At 33.0% G+C, this 21,632-nt stretch overlaps 1 protein-coding gene across 1 annotated transcript in view; it reads right to left on the bottom strand.

Moving 5' to 3' along the window:
* The window catches only part of LOC100916466, a 50,901-nt gene extending 29,913 nt beyond the window's left edge, over positions 1–20,988 (bottom strand). Inside the window, exons 1-4 of the mRNA XM_031961251.1 lie at positions 20,643–20,988; positions 20,028–20,088; positions 2,273–2,305; positions 36–97 (exon numbers count right to left, since the gene is read on the bottom strand). Coding sequence (XP_031817111.1) covers positions 36–97; positions 2,273–2,305; positions 20,028–20,065 — 133 coding nt within the window. The 5' untranslated portion in view covers positions 20,066–20,088; positions 20,643–20,988. The remainder of the gene's footprint in view (positions 1–35; positions 98–2,272; positions 2,306–20,027; positions 20,089–20,642) is intronic.
* Between the last annotated feature and the right edge of the window lie 644 nt (positions 20,989–21,632).

Here is a 21,632-nt window from a genome sequence, read left to right as displayed (position 1 = left end):
ATAATTTAACAATTATAAAAATATTCACTACTTACCTCCATTCCCAACAGTGTATATGGGAAGTCTGTTACTGACATCAGAGATAGGAGTAATTTTTCTTTGAAAAATAACATTAAAAGATCACTTTAAGATTTTAAAATAACTTCAGAATACAAAGAATTTACATTTTTTACAAAAGTTATTTCCATGGCACAATTAAGCAAAATCACTGTGGTGATAATCATTTTCTGATGATCTATATAGATGAGAAGGAAGTAATGTAATAAATCATCCTAAATGGTATATCAAAAACAACAGTAATTTCATAAATATTTTTGTATCAAAAATGTAACAATTCTAGATCAAGACAACTTGTTAATCAAAATGCATGTTTAAAAAAAGTGTCTAAAACTAAAAATGAACTTAAGAACTTATCAAGATTTCCAATGAGTATAATAAAGCTTTATAAAATTAATATTGTACACCTAAATTCTCCTTTGTAAATTTTCATTATCTAAAGAGTATATAATGCTATGGGGAATACAAAAAAAGGTACAGACTTTCTAGTGTCTAAACATTATATAACAATATGGTATGTTATAAAAAGTGGTGTAATCTACAGAATCAGAATTAGCTGCTTAATTAAGTAACCAACGTCTCCCAGTTTCTATAAATGGCTTTCATATCCAAATGGAATGATCGAATGCTGAGACCAGAGATTCTTAGAAAGCTGTTACCCAGCTAAAAAATTAAATTGAATTGATGTATCTTCCCCTACCATCCAAGTTAATGAACTTCTTGAAATCTATTCTTTAACCCCTCAGTGGTCTATGGACCATGGTTCAAATAACCCTGCTCTTATTCAAACATTCCAGAGAGAAATTTACAACTATGGTCTAAAATAGTTCACAGTTTGATCCAGCAGTCCCACATCTAGATCCCAAAGAGATTTAAAAAAATAAAGGGGGAAAGGTATTATTTGTATCAAAATATTCAGGGCAAATCTTCTTATGGTGGCAAAGAAATAGAAATTGAGGGGATGCTCATCAGTTGGGGAATGACTGAATAAGTTGTGATATATACTTGTATAATGGTAGAATATTTCTGTGGTCCAAAAAATAGTAAGCAGCATGCTTTCAGAAAAACCTGGAAAGATTTCCATGAACTGATGCAAAGAAAAGTGAGCAAAAGCAGAACACAATACACAGAATAGCAATATTTTACATTGATCAACTGGGAAAGACTTATCTTTTTTCAACAATGATCCAAAACAATCCCAAATGATTCATGATGACGCTGTGTGGCCTTTCAGGAAAATCGTGGTGAAAATAGTAATCTTATTCCATATACATTTTTTTAAATGAAGTAGAACTTTTGTTTTCCTTTTTAGATACAAAGAAAAATCACCGTGGGCTGGCTTTTGGAAAAGATGAAGGCTCAGGAAAGACATTAAGATCATATCAGTACTTATAAAAATTGGAATCTACCCCACACCAAACAAGGAAAGAACAAAAATCAACCTCACTAAAACTACAAAATTACAAAATAATCCTTAAAAGTAATTATCACACCTGGAGAGAGCTATCTCCATCCACACATTGGACTATGGGGACTGAATGTGGATCATAACATGATATTTTGACTTTTTGTTTGCTTGCTTTTTTCCCTCATTTTTCCCCTTTTTGTTCTGATTTTTTTTTTGTATACCATAATAAATGTGGAAAATGTTTAGAAGAATTGCGCATGATTAATCTATATTGAATTACTTGCTGTCTAGGGGAGGTGGGTGGAGAAAAATTTTGGAATACAAGGTTTTGCAAGGGTGAATGTCACAAAACTATCTTTTCATATATTTTGAAAATAAAAAGTATGTATTTTGTATTTTGAAAAATAAAAAATGCTTTAAAAAAAGTAATTATCACCAAAATTGGGTTACAGGGAAGAGAGAAAAATACCTTTCCATGTTGGTTTCTTACCAACTACCCCTTATGAGGGGGCAGAAGGCAATGAATGTGGAAGGGGTATAGCGCATACAGGCAGGTATAGTTTAGCTGTGTTGCCTAGTTTTTTGTTTTTTTTTAATCAGTTTTTGTTTTTTTGTTAAATAGAAATTTATTTTTCCAAATACATGTAAAAATAGTTTTCAACATTCTTTTTTCACAACTTTGTGTTGCAACTTTTTCTCCCTCCCACTCTTAACCTTCCCTCCCCCCAGACAGTATGCAATTTAATATAGGATAATATATATGCAATTATTTTAAATATATATATTGCCTTAATTGCCATGCTGTACCTTTTATCTTTTTGCTTTAGATTCTTCAAGGGACTAGAAAGTAAAGGGAAATAAAGAAAATATCAAACTGACACACATGTCAACCAAAAACATATTTTTCATATTTATAAATTTCCTTCAATAATTCATTTTCATAAGGTCCAATTCAACTTGAAGGTAAACACTGGTTTGAAGCAATCAAGTTTTAGGCTTTACCATATTTCCCCATCATCTTAATTTTAAAACTGACATGGAAAGAAAATCCAAATCATTTATATGTAACTGCAGATTACTTTCTAGATCTCTCTTACAAGTATCTCTTTATAGAATATTTCTTCTAGCTAATTATGATAAGCAAATTCATGTATTCTTTTCCAATTCACTAAAAGTTTTATAAAAAACCAACCCACTTCAGATAAGCAGAAATACCCTGAGAATTCAAGAATGGTAATGTAAGTTTTAAGTAGGAGGAAGTAAACAAAAATTATTTTTAAAAAGTATAAGTGGGAGGAGAGTAAACCATGGAAAGAATCACTGCAATTATTTTAGTTTGGAGAACAATTTAAAGTACAGAAAGCTGTATTAGCGAAGGTAAATTGTCATGTCCTTTTTAGACTTGTACAACAAGGAATTGAAAAAAAAATCAAAACACAAGGTAGGTAAACATACTTAATTAAGAAGCTATTCCAATTCTTTGACACTTTTTATATTAAGATTTTTTCCTTCGGGGATGGGGGGGACCTCCAAATTCAAAAAGATTCCAATTTCAAGGGGGGGAAATAGTTTTCTTTACAAACTGTAATGCCACCAAAAAAAATTCAGGCTGCCGTTTCTTTAGGAAACCAGGCTTTCTCCCCTCAAGGCTCCAGGTTTTCCAAGAAGAAACAAAAGTGGAAAAACAAAGGTCTTCAGCCCAGGAAAACCTCTGTCATGGGAACTCACCCCAAAGCATATCTAACACCAGACCCCATGGTGTAAGGCTCGACCCCTCATCTTTCCCTCTTTCCTACCTTAATTTTTTCCAGCAAAAGTTACAGGGAAAACAAGTCACAATCGAAATCGAAATGCAATACATTATGTGGATCAGGGTGAGAGAGAAGAGAGAAAGGAGAAACGGGAATAAAAAACAGGAGAGAAGTAAAGATGGATGGGAAGGAGTTAGGAAAGAGCTCCCACAAGACACAGCCTTTCAAAAAAGGTGCAACTCCCTAACTCACCTGCTGGCCCGGCCCCATTATTTATAGGCCTGCAAAGCCCCGCCCACAGTCCTCCAGCAATGTTTGCCTCAGTATCCTGGGTTACTAGCCTCTGATTGGCTGGCTATTGTATCCTCCCACCCAAATAGGACAATAGGGAAAATAATGAGGCTTTGCTTAGAGGAAGGGAATGTACAGTCACCCAATGGGAGAGTCCCTGCCCTAGGGCTTCTGTCCCCTTTGTGTAAACAAAGGTTAGCCAGGCCTGAGGGATTTTCTTCTTTTTTCCTCTCTTGTCTATTATTTCCAAGATTCCCTTCCTTTTTTTAATCTCTTAAAATTATTTTCCCTAGCTACATGTAAAACAATTCTTTAAATTTAGACCTAAACAATTTGAAAAATATTAAGTGCTCTTGGATAGGTCGAGCAAAGATAATAAAGATGACAATACTACCCAAACTAATCTATTTATTTAGTGTTATACCAATCAGACTCCCAAGAAACTATTTTAATGATCTTGAGAAAATAACAGAATTCAACTGGAAGAACAAAAGGTCAAGAATTGCAAGGGAACTCATCAAAAAAAAAAAAAAAAAAAGTCAAAGGAACATGGCCTCGCTGTACCTGATATAAAGCTATATTATAAAGCAGCGGTCACCAAAAACATTTGGTATTGGCTAAGAAATACAGTGGTTGATTGGTGGAATAGGTTTGTTTATAGGCAAAAATAGTCAACAACTATAGCAGTCTAGTGCTTGATAAAGCCAAAGACCCCAATTTTCGGGATAAGCATTCACTATTTGACAAAAACTGCTGGGAAAACTGGAAGTTAGCATGGCAGAAACTAGACATTGACTCACACTTAACACCGTTCACTAAGATAAGATCAAAATGGGTTCATGATTTAGGCATAAAAAGTGAGATTATAAATAACTTAGATGAACATAGGATAGTTTACCTCTCATACCTGTGGAGGAGGAAGGAATTTGTGACCAAAGAAGAACTAGAGATCATCATTGATCACAAAATAGAAAAATTTGATTATATCAAGTTAGATAGCTTTTGTACAAATAAATCGAATGCAAACAAGATTAGAAGGGAAGAAATAAACTGGGAAAACATTTTTACAGTTAAAGGTTCTGATAAAGGCCTCATTTCCAAAATTATATCGAGAATTTACTCTAATTTATAGGAAATCAAGCCATTTTCCAATTGACAAATGGTCAAAGGGTATGAACAATTTTCAGATGATGAAATTGAAACTATTTCTACTCCTATGAAAAGGTGTTCTAAATCATTATTGATCAGAGAAATGCAAATTAAGACAACTCTGAGATACCACTACACACCTGTCAGATTGGCTAAGATGACAGGAACAGAATGATAAATGTTGGAGAGGATGTGGGAAAACTGGGTACACTGATACATTGTTGGTGAAACTGTAAATGCATTTGGCCATTCTGGAGAGGAATTTGGAATTATACTCAAAAAGTTGTCAAACTGTGCATACCCTTTGATTCAGCACTGTTACTCCTGGGCTTATATGCAAAAGAGATATTAAGGAAGGAAAAGGGATATGTATGTACAAAAATGTTTGTGGCAGCCCTTTTTGTAGTGTTTAGAAACTGGAAATTGAATGGATGCCTATCACTTGGAGAATGGCTGGGTAAATTGTGGTATCTGAATGTTTTGGAATATTATTGGAATTATATGGGGCTAAGCTAATCTATAGAAATTGGCTAAAACCAGCCATTGTCAAGAACCTGGAGAAAGTTTTTCTTCAAAGACTATTATCTGACAGAACCCAAGAGCAGAGATACTGGAAGATGGGATGCCCGACCAAGTGGGGGAATATTGTCTAGGAACAACACGTCAGAATTGCATGAGGAAGACTTTATTTTTTTTTAATTTAATAGCCTTTTTTTTACATGATATAAACATGGGTAACTTTACAGCATTAACAATTGCCAAACCTCTTGTTCAAATTTTTCACCTCTTACCCCCCCCCCTCCCCTAGATGTCAGGATGACCAGTAGATGTTAAATATATTAAAATATAAATTAGATACACAATAAGTATACACAACCAAAACGTTATTTTGCTGTAGAAAAAGAATCAGACTCTGAAATATTGTACAATTAGCTTGTGAAGGAAATCAAAAATGCAGGTGTGCATAAATATATGGATTGGGAATTCAATGTAATGGTTTTTAGTCATCTCCCAGAGTTCTTTTTCTGGGCATAGATAGTTCAGTTCATTACTGCTCCATTAGAAATGATTTGGTTGATCTCGTTGCTGAGGATGGCCTGATCCATCAGAACTGGTCATCATATAGTATTGTTGTTGAAGTATATAATGATCTCCTGGTCCTGCTCATTTCACTCAGCATCAGTTCATGTAAGTCTCCAGGCCTTTCTGAAATTATCCTGTTGGTCATTTCTTACAGAACAGTAACATTCCATAATTTTCATATACCACAATTTATTCAACCATTCTCCAACTGATGGACATCCATTCAGTTTCCAGGTTCTAGCCACTACAAAAAGAGCTGCCACAAACATTCCTGCACATACAGGTCCCTTTCCCTTCTTTATAATCTCTTTGGGATATAATCCCAGTAGTAACACTGCTGGATCAAAGGGTATGCACAGTTTGATAACTTTTGAGCATAGTTCCAAACTACTCTCAAAATGGTTGGATTCGTTCACAACTCCACCAACAATGCATCAATGTCCAGTTTTCCGCATCCCCCCAACAATCATCATTATTTTTTCCTGTCATCTTAGCCAATCTGACAGGTGTGTAGTGGTATCTTAGAGTTGTCTTAATTTGCATTTCTCTGATTAATAATGACTTGGAGCATCTTTTCATATGACTAGAAATATTTTCAATTTCTTCAAATGAGAATGGTCTGTTCATATCCTTTGACCATTTTTCAATTGGAGAATGGCTTGATTTTTTATAAATTAGAGTTAATTCTCTATATATTTTGGAAATGAGACCTTTATCAGAACCTTTGACTGTAAAAATATTTTCCCAGTTTATTGCTTCCCTTCTAATCTTGTCTGCATTAGTTTTGTTTGTACAAAAACTTTTCAGTTTGGTATGATCGAAATTTTCTATTTTGTGATCAGTAATGATCTCTACTTCTGCTTTGGTCATAAAGACCTTCCCCTTCCACATGTCTGAGAGGTAAACTATCCTGTGTTCCTCTAATTTATTAATAATTTCATTCTTTATGCCTAGGTCATGAACCCATTTTGACCTTATCTTGGTGTACGGCGTTAAGTATGGATCAATGCCTAGTTTCTGCCATATTAGTTTCCAATTTTCCCAGCAATTTTTATCAAACAGTAATTTCTTATCCCAAAAGCTGGGATCTTTGGGTTTGTCAAAGACTAGGTTGCTATATTTGTTGACTGTTTTATCCCTTTAACCTAATCTATTCCACTGATCAATCAACTAATCTATTCCTTAGCCAATACCAAATAGTTTTGGTAACTGCTGCTCTATAATATAATTTTAGATCTGGTACAGCTAAGCCACCATCATTTGATTTTTTTTTCATTAATTCCCTTGAAATTCTTGACCTTTTGTTTTCCATATGAACTTTGTTGTTATTTTTCTAGGTCATTAAAATAGTTTTTAGAGTCTGATTGGTATAGCGCTAAATAAATAGATTAGTTTAGGTAATATTGTCATCTTTATTATATTTGCTCGCCCTATCCAAGAGCATTTAATATTTTTCCAATTGGTTAGATCAGACTTAATTTGTGTGAAAAGTGGTCTGTAATTTTGCTCATAAATTTTCTGATTTTCCCTTGGCAGATAGATTCCTAAATATTTTATATTATCAGTAGTTACTTTAAATGGAATTTCTCTTTGTAACTCTGACTGTTGGATTTTGTTAGCATGAGGAAGACTTTAAAGATGAAAAGTTTCATCCAAATAGAATGGAGGCATAGGACTTACCTTAAGAGTATAAAATCTTATTCTACTTACTTATCAGTATGTGAACTCATCTAGTGTTTTTTTCACCCAATTCTGGCAGAGTGTATAGAATGTTTAAACGGCTTCACTCATCCTGAGATCATTCATTTACTGCACCCTTTTGGGGATTCAGAATTTTATAAAACTAGGAAGAACCTTCATTTTAAATTAAATCAATTTAAAGGCAATGCAGCTTCCAAAGATAGGTGTCTTACAAAGGTTACAATTACAGTACTTTGAAAACTTATAGCTGTTATGGGCCAGAACTCACCTTGAAACAAAGTGCTAATTCAGTGGAACTGATGAGACAATGGTTATCTAGTTCAAGGTTCAGTATGGTTGATTTGATCTTACAACAAATAATGGTTTCCTAGTGCTATAATGCTTCGTTTCTACTCAGGGTGGAGCATATAAGCAGGGACTGAGAGCCATAGAGGAGAAGCTTTCAGAAGGCAGAGAACACAAGCGCACTAGGAGATCTCAGAACCATGGAGACAGACCTTCATTTGATTTCAGTCAAGCCACTAGTGGCAGGCTCTCTTCCTTATTTTCTCCACTGACACCAAGACTCCGGAAAGCCTCCAAGAAAACTAGCCGAGCCCCGAGTGAAGGAGACAAGACTTGGAAGGAGACAATAAAGACTTTTATTTATTTATATTTATAAAATACTTTTATTTATATTAAAGAACCTGACTGTTCCTGTGATGATTACTGAACTGAAAAAGGATGACTGCTTCCAGAGACCCCAAGAAAACCGAACCAGAGAACAATACATATAACAATCAAAACAATATCATATTCTTCAATTTCATGAATAGACCAGAGAAAAGATATTTCTGAGATTAAAAATAGTATGATATAGTATACTTGAAATATATGTGATTGTACATCAGAGTATCACATTGATAATACGATTAGTTGAATATTTTACTGGAATAGCAGAACAATTCCAGAGTTAAATAAATTAATAGCTAGATCTAAACCTAATACCCTTTTCTAATAGTTTCTGAAAAATTAAGAGGTAGATAATTCAGGTTTTGGCACAGTGGATAAAGTGTAGTCTGCAGTCAAGAATCTTAATATAATAATAAATACCTTAAAAAGTACATGAAAAGGGTGGAAACAGGAAGTTGAAAAATCAAAAAATCTTGAAAATCAAAAGACAATATTCAGATGATCAAAGGTTGAGATAAAGGTGATCTTGTAGCTATGGTCCAAAGGATAAAAACATCAGATGTGTCTATTAAGCATAATTGGGTTCAGAGGAAAGATGGAATGTATACGGTTCATCCAAAAATCTCCCCAAATCCCTCCTCCCAATCCCTTTAACACTAACTAAAATTGGAAGTTCAGAACTCACAAATACAAGATACAAAAAATTTTCTGAATAACAACGGTAGCGGAAAGATCTTTGCACCTGGGTGGAGAGAAACAGTCATTCATACTGTTCAACACAATGCTGGCCTCAAAATTGGGAGCGATCTTGGGGAGCCAAGTTCAGCAGCAGCTACTTTTGGAAATCTAAATAAACAATTAAAGGGGTGAAAAACGGGTTCTGAAATAAATTACAGAATCTCTTTTAGCATGAGGCAGAGCTCTGATTTTCCTCGGATCAGGGTTATTGGTCAGTTGGCAGTCCCAGGGAAGGAGAAGCCTACACCTTCATATTTATATGTTATATATTCATATATTATTTTGTTAATGTAAAGATGATTCCAAACTTCATTTTTAAAATTTTGACTTTACATTTCCCTTCCTATCATTTTCGTATCATTTCTCCAAAGAGGCAGGCATGGACAATCATTTAAACATTCCCTTATTACTCTTCTTGTTATGAAAATCAAATAGGGAAAAACTATAAAAAAAAAAATAGATGAAAAAGTGACAATAATCTGCTTTGATCGCATTCATACTTTACAATTCTCTCTTGGAAGGAATGACTTTCCAATCAAGTGTTTTGGAACTTCTTAGATCAGGTAATCTGAGCAGATATATAACATAGTCCTATATACACAATTGCTGTTAACAGCGTGTTCTGGTTCTCTCACTTTTACTTGGACCAATTCTGCATTTTTTTTCTTAATCCCTCTCACTTTTTCTTTGTAGAATAATTGTATTCAATACATTTTCTTTTTTAAGCTATTCCCCAATTGTGGGCAGCCCCTCATTCCCAATTGTCACTCAAAAGGACCTATGTATTTTTGTACATTGGGCCTTTTAAACTTTTTTTTGTCTCTGAATGCAGATCTATTGGTAATGCGAGCAAAAGTTTTTACTCTTTGGGTCTAATTCCAAATTGCTTTCCAGATTTGTTGGACAATTCCAAAATCTCCTGTCTTAGTGTGTTACTAATTCGGAGTCTAAAAGTTTCTTTTCCCTTGTCCAGTTCAATTTTTAGAATTTTTCTTATTACACTTCTACTTCCTTTTCCATTTGGTTAATTCTATTTTAAATCATTGTTTCCTCCAAATTTTTTTTTTTTTTTGGTTTTGAGGCTTTTTTCACATTCTCATTTCTTTTCCCAAGTTTATATTTAACTCACTCTTACTTGACTTTTAAAATTTTTGAGTTTTCCTAGTGGACTTTTTGGACCCTGAGACAAATTGACATTGTCCTCTAAGCCTTTGGTGACATCTTGACATTGTTGCTCACTACTGAGTTTATCTTTTGAATATTTCCTGTGGTGATAGAGAGTAGCTTTGTTCACTTTTTGTTTTTCTTCCCCTAGAATGTAGGAGCACTTCCCAAAGCTTTTCTTTAGGTGAGGGTCCTAACCTAATTTTTCGGTTGTGTTTTCCGCCCTGGAAAATTCCTTGGGTCCAATCACTTTCCTCTTCGTATTTTCCATATCTTATGCTTCGATTGGGAAAATCATTTACCTAAATAAATCTACCATTTTTTTGCTGACTACCTGATCAAAAGTTCCATTTCTGATTAAGAAATCTGATAATACATGTTCTCCCAAAAATATATTGCTGGGGGGAATTATTAAATTAAGAAAAATAACAAATTGAATTAAAATGGCCTCCTTCAAATTCAAGTACCAAAAATTTTAAATAAAAATATATTTTAAATTCTATTTAAAAGTTTATCCTTTTCAATAGAACCAAAACACTAAATCCTCTGTGAATTAAAGGCATATCCCCTTTATTTTCTGTTTGGGAGAAATATCTGTTTTTGTAAAAACATTAAAATGATGCATTTAATAAACTTTAGGTCTTTAATGTTCCAAAACAAGATTTTTAATCAAATCAAATTCTTTAAAAATATGATTTTTATTTTTCTTCTGATAAATCAGAGGAATTCGTGTATAACAAAAGAATAAAGAAACGAACTTTTTTTGGTACCTTATTTATAAAGTGGGTGTATGCAATGTGTATTAAATAACCCATAGAATCTATACTGTGGAAAAGGTAGTAGGCTACGGATAAAAGCCCCTATCGAAAAGAAACTCTTTCTTTTCATCTTCCTTCTCAAAATCCTTAGCTTCATTCAAGTGCAAATGAAATTTCATTCCGATGTCTTTCCCGTAATTCCCTCTCATGCTTCTCCTCTAATCTTATTTTGTCTTTTCCCTCTTTGGAACGTAGGAAGGAACTATTTTTCTTTGCTGAATATCCAATACTAGAAATTGATAAACTTTATAAAATATTTGATACATATACATGTATTTCAATATACATTTTCATACATATCACAAAGATTTCTAAGTAAAAGTACATTATAATTTCATATGATTTTCGTTTTTAACGTTTTTAGGAATATCAAATCTTTTTTTTTTTAATGTTCCGGTTTCGAAAGTTATAGATTTGATTTTTTGAGATAAAAGGCTTCATAGCCCCGGTTTATATTTAAAGGCAAAAAATTTGCTGAAATTATTTTAAATTGGAAGCTTAAAATAAACAAAATGTTTAAAGTTTCCCAGGGACTGGGTGCATATTTACGCTTTTAAATTAACCAAAATAACGACAACCTTGGCAAAAGACCAGTGGACCTATAATATAAATGGGTCAATTCTCTTCTCCAAACCATGGAAATGGTAAAAGTGGGGGTAAATAAAATTGATTTTGTTTATAAAAAAATCTTATTTTTTCAGAATTAATTTCTTTGTTCCAAGTCTCTTTTTCGGTTTAAAACTTCCTGAAAAACTGATGTCAAAATTTCTAATTCACAGAAAGCAATTTGAAAAAAGACTTAGTAATGAAATTGGTATACAGATGCCAGGACAAAAGGAAAGTGGTATATACAAAACATAAGAGGTGACTCTTAAGGTTTCTTAATTCTTGGAAATTCATATCCAAAATTTAGTAATTGGTAAATTATAATGAACAAGGAAAACAGAATAAAATATAGTTTCTTTTTGCCTTGCATTTAGAAAAAAATACCACCTGGAAAAAAATATCCATAAAATAACTGAAAACTTAATATTTTAGAATGTCATGGAGACTTAAGTGAAGGCGGTTCTAAATCACATTAAATTAAACAATGAGGTGAAACAAAAGGCCCACTATCCCATTACTCCAACATTGTATTACAAATGTTAGTTTGGTCAATGAGAGAAGAATAACAAATAAAGTAATTGATGGGTAATAGGAAACCAAATTAGAATTCTTTTGATTTATACTGGTATCTTGGAAATCCTAAAATCAACTAAAAACTACTAGAAACAATTCACAAGTTTAGTAAAGTTGGGATAAAAATATATCCATAAATCATCAACATGTCTACTTTTCCAACAAGGTCCAGCAGCAAAGAATAATGAAACTCCATTCAATTAACTCGATAATATAAATATTTGGGAGTCTACCTTTGAATAAAGTCTGGAATTATAACAAATTTGAAACTTTCATCACACAAATAAAGTCAGATTAAATAACTGGAAGAATATCAAAGTGTTTATGGGTGACTGAAAATATAATATAAATGAGAATACACCTAAATTAATCTAGGTATGGTAGGGCCATCCCATCAAATTCCCTAAATATTTTACAATCTAGAAAAAATAACAAAGTTCATCTGGGAAAAAAGGTTAAAATTTAAGGGAATTTGAAAAAAAAAATACCAATGTAAATGCCCTTGTGCCAGATTAAAACTATATTATAAACTTTCATCAAAACCATTTGGCTAAGAATAGAGGTCAATCAGTGAAAGGTTTGGATCACAGGATAAAATAGTCAATGACTACAGTAATCTAGTGTTTGAAAACCCAAAACCCCTTTTGGAATTGAACTCCTTTGTCAAAAACTTGGGAAAATTAAACGAGTGTGACCAAGTGGTTTAATTCACCCTAACCCTATACCCAGATAAGGTCAAAGGGGATTCATGAGTTAGACATAAGGTGATCTTTAAAAAAATTAGAACATGGATAGTTTAACTCTTCAGGTCTATGGAAAAAGGCATTGGTCACCAAGAACTGGGCTCATTATTGAACACCAAATAAGATAATTTGGATTGTATTAGTTAAAAGTTTTACCAACAAAACTAATTGACAAGTTTAGAAGGGAAAATACACTGGAAAACATTTTTTACAATTAAATGTTCTGACAAAGGCCTCATTTCTAAAATATACAATTACTCAAATTTTGGAATTCAAACCATTTCAATTGAAAAATGATCAAAAATTTTTTGATTAAAATTTAAAATAATTTCTAGTCCTATGAAATGGTGTTCTAAATCACTATTGATCAGAGTAAATTAAGACAACTCTAGAGATCTACACACTTCTGATTGGCCTAAAATGACGGAAAAGATGATTGTTGGAATGTAAAGGAAAACTGAGACACTAATACATTTTGGTGAAATTGAAATGGATGCACCCTTCTGGAAGCAAGGAATTATGCTCAAAGGTTTAAACTTATCACAATTTTTTACTGGGTTTCCCGAGATCAAAAGGAAGGAAGATTCATATGTACAAACATGTTTTGTGGCAGGCCTTTTCACAGTGGGAACGGTGGAGCCCATCAGTTGGAATGGCTAAATAAGGTTATGGTATAAGAATGTTTGGAATATTATTGCTCTTTAAAACCACATTAGGATGATTTTGGAGACATCTGAGGGACATGAACTGATACTAAATGAAATGAGCAGACCCACAGGTCTTTACATGCAACAACAAAATACCTATCAATTCTGATGGATGTGACTCTTTCCAACAATGAATATTGAGGCCATTTCAATGATCTTGTAATAAAGAGGCCTTACTACACCCAGAGAAGACTGCGGAAAATGTGGATCATAATATAATATTCTTAATCTTTTTGTTTCATGTTGTTTTTTTTTTGATCTGATCTTTCTTGTGTAGCAAGATAATTGTACAACTATGTTTCCAAATTGAATTTCTATATTTAACATTAATATATATTGGTTACGTGCCCTCAGGGGAGGGTGGAAGGATGGGAAAATTTGGAATTCAAGGTCAATGTTGAAAAAATATCCCCCATTATTTTGAAAAAAAAACTTTAATAAAAAAAATACACTGGAACTGGGGTCCCTTAAGTTGGAGAATGAAATAAGTTATGAATATATTAATGGTATGGAATATTACTGTTCTCTAAGAAACAAATTAGTGTAAAGGTTTCAAAGAGAGACTTGGAGAACTCACATGAACGATGCTAAATGAAATAGCAGAACCAGGAATTCTCCCAAGTAACACAAGATTATACAATGATTATTCTGATAGACGACTCTCTAATAAGATGATTCAAGTCAGTTTCAATGATCTTGTACTGGAGAACCATTTACCCAAAAGAGAGGACAGTAGGAACGAATTGGACCAACATTTTTCAATCTTTTTGTTTGCTTACATTTTGTTTTCTCTTTTTCCTTTTTGCTATTTTTCTTGTCTCATATTTGTGGAAAAGTATAGAAAAATTCATATTTTCGTATATTGGATTACCTCATGGGGGGGGGAGGGAGAAGAGGATGAACTTTGGAACACAAAGGTTTTCAGGGGTCAGTGTTAAAAAAATTTCCAGCATATGTTTTTGAAAATAAACATTAAAAAAAACTCAAGATTCCTGTAGGAAGGCTAAGGAAAACCAGCTTTATGGCTTCGTTTTTAACCTATATATTAATGGGATTCTGTGGGTTGGGTTCAAAGATTTCTAATAGTTCTAACCTCCAATTATCTTTCTCCTATAAAACTGTTTTTTATTTGAGTAGAATGTTACTACCTTTTCCTTTCTCATTTCATGTGCTTTGGGAGTTTGTAACTGTGGCCATTATCCCAGAAAAGAAAAACCTGTTTGCTAGATTTCTCAATTCTTATTTCCTATCCTTTTATCCCTTTTCCTATTTCCATTCCTATATATGGTATCAAATCTACTGTTTTCTATATCCAGACTCATATTTTCTGATTGGACCTCCACCCCTAAACTCCAAGAAAAACTTTTGTTGTTACCTGGTTAAAATACTCTGAAAACCTTGTTTCTCAAATGTATGGAAAACAGTGATATATCAATTTTTTAAAGCCATTTTCCAATTAATAAACCATTAAAAATATGAACTACGCCTAAAAGTCAAAAATCTTGCCTTTCCAGAACTTCCCTAAATTATTGCTCCCAAAGGGAATGATTTAAAAGGAAAAACTTATTGTAGGTTTGATGGAATTTAAAAGTTTATAAGAAATGATGACAAAAGCTCAGGGAAAGTCTTCCTCATATGAGCTCAATCCAATAAATGTACTGTGTACCAATAATAACAATTTTGAAATTACCCCTGGAAACAACTTTGCTTTGCTCACAATACAATGATCCACAATACTTTGAACTTTTATGAAAAATCTTTCATCCCTGACAAAGTGATTTGGCGAAATAGGTTAAACATACTGATCATTTTTTTTATTTCTTAGGGTTTCTTTTGGGAAGGGTGAAATCGTTTTCTTCAAATAATGGAAATTTTGAACCTTCATTGTCTTCCTATGTGGGAAGGGGAGAATAAAGTTTTAAAAAAAATGTAAAAATTGTTTTATATGTAAGGAAAATTTTAAAACAAAAAAGGCAATCTGGAAAATAAAAGAAAAAAAAGGTGAAACTCCCTTAGGCCTGGATAAGGTTTTTTATGGACAGAAACCCTAGGGACAGGGATCTCCCTTTGGGTGGTTGCCATTCCCTTCCTCCCACCCCTTTCCCCTAAAAAATTATTTTCCCCCATGATCTGATTTGGGCATGGAGGGCAAAGGAAAGTCACCCATTCAGGTTAATCCCAAATACTGAGGCAAATATTGTATTTGGATAAAAATATCCTCAAATAATCAAGGAATTTCTCAAAAGCAAAAAGGAAATTTTTTACGTTCATGAAATGGGTATTCCCTCTAACCTCCCCAAAAGGGAGGCCAGGTAAAAATATCAGATTAAATATTCTGGCATTATTTCTGGAAAAACAGCTCTAAATTTAAATAAAAATTTCGGGGTAAAATAAGGGGTAAAATCCAATTGTTGGTTTAAAATCATTCAAACTTTTTTGGTAAACTTGTTGTGTGGAAAATCTTAAAAATAAACTGGTGGGATCCTGGATTCCTTTCCTTAATTCAGATTGTTTTTGAAATAAATAGGTTTATCTTAGAAAAATTTTAGAATGCTAACCTTTTCAAAATCCCTTTTTTTTCCGATTAAATTTCCCAACCTTGTATAACTTTTTGTTTTCACCTTCATTTCATTTTTTCTCCCATCAAGGTCCCTTTCTTCTAAACCGGGAACCCTTACCTCTGATCAAGGTCATTAACCTGAAAAGTCCCCTCCATTGGTTATTCAATCACCTGGATCAGCCCGTTTCCCAACCTAACTCAAATTTCCTTCCTACTTTATGATATAATGTTTATTTGCATATAAAAACCAGTTTTCATAAATTGTTTTCATCCTTCTCTGAAAATTTCTATTCAAAACTTGCCATCAAAAAAGCGGGAATTTTATTAAACTCAAAAAATTCTTTCAGGCCGCCTAAAAATTTTTGAAGGTAAATTTTCTCAGGTGTTTTAATTTTCATTTGTCAATTTTCAACTAAGTATGTAATAAATTCCCTTCCAGCTAGAAATATATGGTTCTTTTATTAAAAAACAACCACTGAAATTTTAATCCCTTGGGGGGGGAGGAAAGGGTGTTCTTCCACTTTCCCAATTTTTATCAAACAAATTTTCTGGGGCTTGGACTTTTTTTTAGGAAAAGTCTAATGTGATTTATCCCAGACATCATCCTGAATTCTTTTAAAATATACCGGAATTAAAGATTCCTCAAATTAAATTTTTTGGGTTTCAGGTAAAACCCTTCAATTTTTCATAAATAAGTATTGACTTGTCTTGAATTGAATAACATTAAAATTATCCAGAAAGTTCATAAAAATTTTATCTGGTAAAAATGGTTTTAAGCTCCATTAAAAGCATTTTTTTTTAAAAGTTAAAATAAAAAATTCTTAAATTTTGTAAATAAAGTTTGACTTAAGACAAATTTTAATCAAATAATTAAAAATTTTTACTAAACTTATTTTTAAATTAAAATAAATTTTTGTTTTTAAAAAAAATTCATTTGATAAATAAACAAATCTCTTTAAAAAAATTATAGATGACAATTTGGAAACTATTAATCATAAACTTTTTCCCTTTATGCTAAAAGGTCCAAAAATTAAATAGGTAAAAGGTTGGGGGATGTTTTGATCTTTTGTTTCAATGCTCTTAATTTTTTCTGTGGGATTGCTCTTTCATTTAAAAAACATTTTAATTCCCTTATCAAAATAAATTTTTTGATTAAAATTTTTAAAAATCTTATGTTTTAAGTTTTAACCTTGGTTAATATTATATTTTCCTTTTACCACTGCATCTTACTAAAACATCCGATAAGGTTTCCCTTAAATCTTAAGATTTAAAGGCATCAATCTCCTGGAATTGAGCTCCCCAGGTTTGGGGTAGGTTCTTGTTCCTGGGTTGAAAAGGATGGAAACTCCTTATTCCTTAAATTTTTTCCAAAAAATTTTTCCCTTTTTCCTTTTCTTTTAAAAAGGGAAAACCATTAAAACGCCTTTTTCTTGGGATGTTTTCTTTCTTTCCAAAAAATTTAAAGCAAAATTTTTTTTCCAAAAACCCTTGTAAAATAAATTTATATCTTTTTCAAAATGACAAATTCTTTATTTCCCAATTCCTTTAAAATTTTATTTTATTTTCCAAATTTAAACAAGTGAAACCCCTTTTTCCATTTCCCCAACTTAACATTTTGCCTGGACAAAGGGTTTAAAGCAAAGTTTTTTTAATTTTTAATTTCCAAATTGTTTCCAATTTGGTGATTTTTTTAATTTTTCCCCTTTTTATTTTTTTTTTTTTCCCAAAACCCCAAATTCATTTCTTTTTTTTTTTTCAACTTCAAGGTTTTTTTTTTGGTTTTTTATTTATTTTTATTTTGACGGAAAAATTCAAAAATAGTTTTTTCTTTTGAAATTGTTGTTTTTTTTTAACCCATTTTTTTGGGAAAATGTTTTAAATTCATTTTTCTTTTAAGAAAATTTTATTTTTTTTAAATTCCATGTTAAATTCCTAATTCGCCCAATTTTTTAATTTTCCTAACTTTTGGGAAAGAATCCAGAAAAAAAGGGAAAAACCATGAAATACAAAAATACAGTATATTTGTCTGCTACAGTAACAATTGTCTGCTTTTGTTCTATTCAGACTCCATAGTTTTTTGTCTGGATGTAGATGGCAATTTCCATCTCAAGTCTTTTAGGTATCTTGGATCACTTATTACCAAGGTTAATTTATCCTTGTTGATCATCTTACAATATTGCTCTTATTGTGTGGGAATGTTTCTACTTCTGCTCAATTTATTTAAATTTACTCTGGGAAAGGGGTGCTTGAAACTACTGGGACTCTTGAAACTTATCATGATTACAACAGGTATTATTTCCCTAAGTGGTTTCTTATCCTTTATAAACCTCTGCCACCTACTATTTGGAGATGCCAGTTTGGGTTTTCCCAACAGTTGCCAGCTTCAATAAATTTGCCATAAAATTATACTGGTCTCTCACATCTATATCTTGGAACAACTGACTCCATAGCCATTGAAGTGTTTATAGTAGGAAGGCCTTTTGTGTAGTTCAAAAATATTTGGTCTTTTCATATTTTAACCCCAAACTCTACTTTCCAAAGTACTTCCCCTATTAGCTTCTTGTTTAAATTAGTTCATGAGTATTAACATGTTAATAATGGTTGCAGGATCTTAATAAGAAATCTTTGTACAATTTATCATTTCCTTATTCTCTGCATACAAGTTCATGAACCCAAAACTTGAGGTTATCTTCCATGACTTTCAACTCATACTCATCATGAATGTATACCTGTTGCTTGCAGGTTTTTACATAATATAGAAATAGAGCAGTCAGTAGTTTAAAACAGCAAACAGACATCAACAGAATCTATCTGAGGAGAACCAGAGGCATGAGAGAGACTGCAGAAACCTTAGAAAAATTGTTTTGAGAGATTGAAGTGAACATTATTTTAAACTATTAAGTTCCCTTATATTGGGAAGCAAAAAGAGAAATGTTATGTAATTTTCATTTTCTAACAACAAAATAAACCTTCAGATTCATAGAAAATCTGCATTTTCTATTTTGCCATATATATATATATATATATACATATATATATATATAGTAAAGGAACAAAGATTGGAAATGTGCTCCTTGTGAATATAATTTTTTTCCTTTTTCTACTTCCTGCCCCCCCACACACACATAATGAGTAAAATAAAAAATTCAGAGATTTTTTTCTATTTGACTATGACAGATACAATGTATAACAGTTTTTACAATGTACCTAACAGTTTTCATATGTTGCTGAAGAATTATATAAATATCCCACTATATTTGGGAGAATACATTTCTAATGAATTAGAATTCATTTCTCTTTACTTTGAGATCTCAATGTACTTAGGGAATTCCACCAAAGTTGACACTATCTGGATCCATCTTGCCCAGTTAAATAGGTTGCTGAGGTGTGAGACCAAGTGCTTTAGCTTGCATTCTTGTCATTGGTCAGAAAAGGTCATGGTGGTTCTTGTATTTGAATAGGAACATTCATGCACAGAAACCTATAAATTATCTAGCAAGGAGGAATAAGAGATTAGTTCTCAACAGTGAAAGATTGACACATAAAAGTTCCTAATTTTTCAAATATTAATGTGAATCCATCTCAAGACATAAGGAAAAGGCATTCACTTCACCTGTGCTGAACACAATTTCAACCTCTATCTTTTGGGTGGGATGCCATAGTTATGACCCCAGTCGCAGCTGGATGTGATTTTCAAAAGTGATGAGCATCTATGACTATGACAGTAATCTTAGCCTAAAAGAGAATTTCAAAATGAGTCATCAAAGTGAGCAGTTTGTGTACACTTTGAGAAGACAATGTCACTTGGGGTCTGATGCTAAAGCAGTAGAACAAGTCACTGACATAAAAGTTCTGGCAGCACCCCCGACACAACTGTCACTTTAACTGTCACTAACTGCCACTGTCACTATTCATTGCACTTGACAATGACCAGATTGGTATTTCAGCAGTTTCCACAAATTTAGTATACCTGGATTTTAGCAAGCTTCTTTTGACTATCAATTACCTTGTGGAATTGAGGAGATGTGGATTTGATGGGAGCATGTAATTACACGAATTCAGAATTCCTTAAAATTAAAATGAAAGATCTGAATTAGTAGGATTTAATTTCATAAAGGGAGGTTTTATCCTGTGAAGAATGCCCCAGTGCTCTGACTCATCAATTTATCACTTATATTAATAACTTCTAAAAATGCGTGGAAACTTCAAGTTTGGCAGATGCGGGGTTTGGTGACAAAACGATGCACAATCTTTGTTACAATCAGGGCTTAAAAATAAGGACCATACTTTTAGATGAAGGTTTCCCAATATTGATTGCAAAATGCCTGGAAAGTATTGCAGTTAACTTAAGCAATAAAATTCTTCCTGTGAAGATAACAATGTAAAATTCAAGTTGGGAGACGCGGTTTGTTTTCAGATGCTGACCAGCTTTTGTGTGAGCCAGGCTCAGTTTCAGTCCGTGGTGTGATATGACAGGTAAGTTGAAAATATTTTAGGATACTTTATAAAAGAAAAGTTCTTCATAAGGACAATATTTTCCATTCTGGTCAAGACCCCATTTGGAGTAGTGTATTCAGTTTTAAGTGGTATTTGTTTTAAAATCTGGATCTTCCCATCTTACCAAAACTGGAAGTGTAGGAACTTTTTTGTTGAGAGGATGGATTCTTTGGCTGTTCAGCATGGCAGCTTTGAGTTGCTCTTTTTCTAATCTTAGGCACCCTCTGACCTAATCAGGCCTGGGAGTGTGAACCCCTGATGGCTCACCCCACTACAGCTCAGCACTGCCAAACCCCAGGGCTCCACAAGCAGTAGCTCCTCCCTTTCTGCCCCCATTCCCTTCTTCAGCTGAGATGATGAGTGGATACTCCCAGTGCTAGGGCTAGGTTTTAGGAGATGAAACATTTTTTATGGATATGAGGCTGCATCCACCTTCTAATGAAATGAAAAAGGAGGACAGAGGAGAATATCAATACCTTCCCAAGTTTAAAAACTTGTCTGAGGAAGGCAGAAATATTGAAAGTCTCAGCCACAGCATCATTGAATGAATTGTGGCAAATCGAGCTTAGATCCGGAAATTGTAGGAGAATCAGGTCACCTCTGGTGAGACTCACTGACCCTCAAATGAAATCAAGTCACGAGGGTGAAAAGTTTGTGAGGGACTCCTCTGGAGGAGTACAACTCTCAACCATAAGGTGTCATCAATCAAGGAAACTGGGAGGCCCACATATAGCAGGGGTGCTTTATATGGCCTTAGCGGAACTCCCCCACAACCTTCTATCCTTTTCTCCCATTGGCTGGAATCAGACTGGAAATCTACCAGAGATTAAAACCTGCTCAGAGACTAGGAACAGGAAGCTAAGGATACCAGCAATGACACTCTTTAGGAAATGCTAATACTGATTGTAAGAAAGCATTAGCTGGGGAAAACAAAAATGTCTTTGGTTGAAATGATCCAAAATTATCAAAGAATATTAGGGTTAATATACTCTTCAAAGGTGCAGTAATGGGCTCTGCGCTACATCAGGACTAATCTTTGTCTCAGAATTTTTCATATTCTGGTAAGATGCTTTATAATTGTGGATGGTGGACCATGTGGGGAACAAATATACCA

The sequence above is a fragment of the Sarcophilus harrisii genome, chromosome 3 (assembly GCF_902635505.1).
Source record: "Sarcophilus harrisii chromosome 3, mSarHar1.11, whole genome shotgun sequence".
In the NCBI taxonomy this organism is placed as follows: domain Eukaryota; kingdom Metazoa; phylum Chordata; class Mammalia; order Dasyuromorphia; family Dasyuridae; genus Sarcophilus; species Sarcophilus harrisii.
The sequence above is the reverse complement of the archived record's forward strand: the minus strand, read 5'-3'. Positions and strand labels throughout refer to the sequence as shown.